A 5506-nucleotide genomic window follows, 5' to 3' on the forward strand; every position below is an offset into this window, starting at 1 on the left:
AGATGGGGTTTCACCATGTTGGCCAGGACAGTCTCGAACTCCTGACCTCAGGTGATCTGCCCGCCTTGGCCTCCCAAAGTGCTAGGATTACAGGCATGAACCACCAAGCCTGGCCAGGAGAATTTTTTGTGGGCCGGGGTGCCGGGGAGGTGTCTGAGTCTTGCTCTGTTGCCCAGGCTGGAATGCAATCGTGCAATCATGGCTCACTGAAGCCTCAACCTCCTGGACTTAATCAGATCCTCCTGCCTCAGCCTCCTAGGTAGCTGGGACTACAAGAACATGGCACCATGCCTGGCTAATTAAACAAATTTTCTTTCCTTCTTTTTTTTTTTTAAGCAACAGGGTTTCCATATGTTGCCCAGACGGATCTCCAGCTCCTAGTCTCAAGCGACCTTCCCACCTCGGCCTCCTGAGTAGCTAAGATTACAGGTATGACTCATTGCACTCAGCCCAGATAACATGTTTTAAATCCTGACAGATGGCAGCAACTTGAACCAGGGCTGACTGGGATGCAAAGGTCTCTGGGGTCTCCGCTCTTACCATGTGCTGATTCCAAGCAACCAGGCACCCCTCTGTGTTCCTGGGGATGACTTTGCCATCGTATGGATGCATCAGACCTGCACAGACCTGAGAGGGACAACCACGTACATGTACACATGCACACACGGAGTCAGGAGGCAGCTGGGGCCTTCCTCCGGCTCTCAGGCCCCTTCCCAGCTACGCCCTGGACCCACTCACGTAGGGGTGTCCAGCCTGGCAGCCCAGGACCACAGTCTGCAGGGTTTCCTCTCGGCCATTCAGGACAACCCTAGTCTCCAGGGAATAGCGCTGGTGTCGCCTATCAGCCGTGAAGGTCTCCTGCAGGAGGAGGCTCTGCGGGATGGGCAGGTGCAAGGGGTGCCTGGTGTGCAGAGGGAAAAACAGGCCAAAGCCATTAAAGCAGCTGGTAGTGTTGGGGGACAATGGTGCCCAACGCTCTCAGCCTGGGCCTGTCACGAATTTGCAGAGTTAAGACTATCACAGAGAAGAGAACGTAGGACACCTGGCAGCCCTGTGCTTTACAATTTGGCATCTGGAAGCCTTCGCCACCTCACTGTGCCAGCGAAGTGGGCATGGCTGGGGTCCCCATTGCCATTTGACAGCAAAGACCCAAGGGGATAGATGGCACACAGCATCTGGTGTCACACTGACTGGGACAGGAATCCAGGCACGGTCCTTCACTAGCTGTGTGACCTTGGGCAAAGGACTTGATTTATCTGTGCCTCAGTTTCTCCATCTGTAAAACGGGGTCTAAAATAATACTGATTGGACACAGTGGTCGGGATTAGAGATAACATAGATGAAATGAACGCAAGCTCCCCAAGGGCAAAGCTTTCCGACGTTCTGGTTCTCTGTCATTTTCCACGTGCCCAGAAGAGCCCTCAGTCCATAGTAGGTTCTCAACGAACGTAAGTGGGATAAAAACACAAATGAACACCGTGCAAATGATGTTGCTCTTCCTTTGTCATCACTGCTGCTGTTTAGGCTGTAGGTGACTTATCTGAGGCCACACAGATGCTCAATGCATAGCCTGGAGTCCAAGATGGCTCTGCTCATCCCAACCTCATGCTCTTCCCTGCACACAGGGAACTGCTTTTCTAATGAGCTCTGTCTCTAAGAAATGAGAAGACTTCCTAAGCAGCTCCAGGCTCGGATGATGAGATAACTTCTGCTTCCACCTCAGCAACTCATGAAGGGGGCAAGGGATGTGGGAGCTTTCAGGGGAGGTGGCTCTCCTCTGGGATTTGGGTTCCATCTGAGCCCCAGCAGGTCAGCAGGGTTTCTCCAGGTAGCTCTGCCCATCCTGTTCCCCCGGGGACCCTCCATGCTGGAGAAAGGGAAACTTGCAGGGTGTCAGCCGAGGAGAAGGGGCGCACACACCTAAGGAGCAAGGTTCCCCGTTTCTGGTACAATGTCCTGTCTTGCCTCAGCTCCTCCAGCTCTCCCTCCAACTGCAGGCCCCGAGGTTGGCCCTGGGCACCAGTCCGCAGAGCCGTCAGCGACACCTGGGTCTTCCGGGGCTGCAACAAGATCCAGGCTGAAGGGAGGGACAGGCCAGCAGGACCATGCTGCAGACTTGCCTTGCAGGAAGGCAAGGGGTAGCCCCCCACAGCCTGCCCATCACCCCCAGAAATGACTATCCGAGAATGACTACCGAACTCCACCCACAACCTCCACCCTGATTAGACCACAGGATTCCACCGGCACACCACCACGTCTAGACCTCGCTAGGTACCCAGGGGGAATGAAGAACTTGGATTTCTTAGCTAAAGGAAGCCAAGCTTTGCTCCTGGATCTGTGCTAATGTGACCAGGGTTCATTTCACAGAACAAGAAATTAAGGCTTGTCTGGGGGCAGCGGCTCACACCTGTAATCCCAACACTTCGGGAGGCTGAGATGGGAGGGTAACTTGAGCCCAGGGCTTTAAGACTAGCCTAGGAAAGAGCAATACCTCGTGTCTCCCAAAAAAAAAAAAAAAAAAGAAGTTAGCAATGCATGGTGGCATGGGTGGCATGTGCCTATAGTTCTAACTAGTTGGGAGGCTGAGCGGGGAGGATCCTTTAAGCCCAGACGTTCGAGGCTGCAGTAAGCTATGACTGTATCACTGAACTCCAGCCTGGACAACAGAATGAGACTATCAAAAGACATGTAAGAAGAAAAGAAAGAAAAGGAAAAAGGAGAGAGAGAGAAATAGAGGCTCCAGGAGGCCCCAGGTCACAGGCCAAGCCAGTGGCACAAAACCCTTTTCCATCCCAAGCAGGGAGAGAGGTAGGAGACCCAGGTGAGGGATTTGGTGGTCTCTTGGCTGCACAGGCCTCCTGGGCTCTTACCCACTCCAAGTGCCTGTAGGCGGCTGTTAGGTTCAGCTCCTGCCGAGGGCCTTTCAACCAACAGTTCAGGATCTTACGGTCCCGGCTGTTCTCAGCATGGATCTCACCCTGCACTGCTGCGTTCCAGGCTGACTCGACTTCACTCCAGCTGTGGAAGAGGCTCTCTGCCAAGACTGTCACCGTGGAGACCTGCAATGAGGTGAGGAGGGGGACCAAGGCCTTTGCATACCCTATTTCCTCCCCCTGGGATACCCTTTCATGTCTTTCCTGCTTGGTGAACGCCTATTCATCCCGCAAAACCCCTTCAATGTCATTTCTGTGAGGCCTAACCTGACTGGTGCAGGTAGGCTAGTTTTCCCTACACGGCCTTGAGAAAAAAAGAAAAACTTTTGTCATTCCACCCCTGAGCAGGCATAATTTCCTTCTCTCCTCTTCAGTTTGGGGAGGGAATCTGATCTTGCTGGGCCGCTATTACTACTAGCCAGGGTATCTGTACCCTGAAGGGCACACGCTGGTGGCTGGCCTTCTCTCCCTGCACCATCAGCACTGTCTTCAGGAGTCCTAGGAAAAGCTGGGTGTGATCTCGCTCGTTTCAGAGCTGGGGAAGGTAGACCACTTGCAGCCACCACCCTGGCACAAGCCCTGCATGGGATGGTGCCCTGTTGGCCGCCATCCCTTGTTCACACAACTCGGGGGTCTCACCAGAAGTGACAAGGACGAGACAAGGTTTGGACGGGGCTGAGCCTCCAACCCTATACCAGAACTTCGTAACACTTTGTCCCACGTCACTGATCCTCAGTTCCCCACCGCCAACTTCCCCATTTCCTAGAATGGCACTTCCATCCTACCAGATGCTTTACCAAAACCTCAGAGCCATTTATTTCCTTTCTTTCACTCCCTCCCCACCGCCAGTCCATCAGCAAATCTGGCATCTCCAGGATCTGGACACTTGCCGGCGCCTCCACATCCACCACCGTGGACCAGGCCGCCATGCCCTCTGGTTGGGTGAAGGGCGGGAGCCAGCTAGTCAACCGTACCTCGCTCTCCTGGCTTGGCACCCTCTGCTACACAGAGGCCTCCTCATGGTTCCTAAGATTATCACCGTGCTTGACTCTACCCTAGTGCCACCCAGCCCTGCCTCAGAGGGGACTGTACCGCCCTTGGATGAGCCCAATCAAGCCCAGACCTTTCCCACATCCATGCATCACCCCATGCAGGAAGACAGTCCATCTGCCAGGCTCCCTCAGCCCTGCGGATGACACTAATGGGTTTTCTCCCCAACCTGTTCTTGCTTCTGCACCAAACGCGTGCAGAGAAGCAACTTCATGACAGTCAGTAGTTGGGATCAAACCGACTTATGTCCTAGAAGTTTCCACTCTGTTTTTTTGGCAAAAGCTGAATGTCTACCTATTTCCAAAGTCCTGTTCGACTTTCTTTCCTCTTTTATATTTCTCTCCCCTTCAGCTGCTAAGCAGGGATATGGCAGATCTAGATTTTCTTTTTTTAGGTCTAATTTTTCTATGTCACTTAGGAACTAACTCTGATAGTTGTAGGCACTGGGAGGGCCCAACTTCACAAATGTGTGAGCTGCTATCTGCCCACAGGCCTCAGATTTTATCCGCCTCTGCACCAGAAAAAGATCTGTGTCAGGGGACCAAGCATGTGCTGGGGGCCGAGCACTGCTCACCCGGAGGTATGTGGCAGCTGGGGTGTAGACCTGGATCTTGCCTTCCCTGTTGGGGCCCTGACTCCTGCAGGCCACGCTGACCACCAGGTCCTTCAGGGTCCAGGCCTTGCCCAGTGTCAGCTCCAGGACAGCCTGGAACACAGCTCGGTGTGGCCAGTATAGCCGGTGAGCTGCAGAGACCATCAGCCATGGACTATCCAGGTTCAAGGCTCCTGCAAGGGAAAAAGAAGAATCTGGTACACGGGGAAGAGGAAGCTTCTAGCAGGCAGCAAGAGGTCCCCAGAGTCTCATCATAGCCGCAATGGACAAATCTCAAAACTGGGAATAACTAGGCACGAGGGAACTTTCTAGGACATTGGTGATGTTGTGACTTATGACCGGTGTTTGGATCACCCAGGTGTATACGCCTGTCAAAACTCATCCAATCGTACTGTAATTTATGCATTTCACTCTGCTTAATGAAACACATACTGAAACGTTTAGGGGTGAAATGTATCAATGTCTACAACTTACTTTGAACTGCACAGAAAAAATAAGAGGGCTGGATATGTGGAGAGAGAGATGACGAGGCAAGTGGGGTCCACTGTCAATAGCAGAACCTAGTATGAGAGGACGCTGGTGATCACCATACCATTCACCCAACTCGTCTGAATGTTTGCAGTTTTTTCATAATAAAACATTGGAAGGTTGGGCGCAGTGGCTCACGCCTGTAATCCCAGCACTTCGGGAGGCCAGGGTGGGAGGATCACTTGAGTCTAGGAGTTTGAGTCCAGTTTGAGCAACAAAGTGAGACTCCATCTCTACAAAAAAATACAAAAATTAGCCAGGCACGGTAGTGCTCACCTATATCACAGCTACTTGGGAGGCTGAGGTGGAGGCTGCAAGTGGCTGTGATGGTGCCAACGCACTCCAGCCTGGGCAGCAGAGGAAGACCATGTCTCAAAAAAAA

At 52.9% G+C, this 5506-nt stretch overlaps 1 protein-coding gene across 1 annotated transcript in view; it reads right to left on the reverse strand.

Moving 5' to 3' along the window:
* LOC105525710 overlaps positions 1-5506 on the reverse strand; it is a 126076-nt gene that overhangs the window by 45495 nt on the left and 75075 nt on the right. The window contains exons 28-32 of the mRNA XM_011961438.1: positions 4558-4769; positions 2871-3059; positions 1921-2060; positions 739-901; positions 541-627 (exon numbers count right to left, since the gene is read on the reverse strand). Of these exons, the coding sequence (XP_011816828.1) occupies positions 541-627; positions 739-901; positions 1921-2060; positions 2871-3059; positions 4558-4769 (791 nt within the window). The remainder of the gene's footprint in view (positions 1-540; positions 628-738; positions 902-1920; positions 2061-2870; positions 3060-4557; positions 4770-5506) is intronic.

The sequence above is a fragment of the Colobus angolensis genome, unplaced genomic scaffold, assembly GCF_000951035.1.
Source record: "Colobus angolensis palliatus isolate OR3802 unplaced genomic scaffold, Cang.pa_1.0 Scaffold55, whole genome shotgun sequence".
NCBI classification, from domain to species: domain Eukaryota; kingdom Metazoa; phylum Chordata; class Mammalia; order Primates; family Cercopithecidae; genus Colobus; species Colobus angolensis.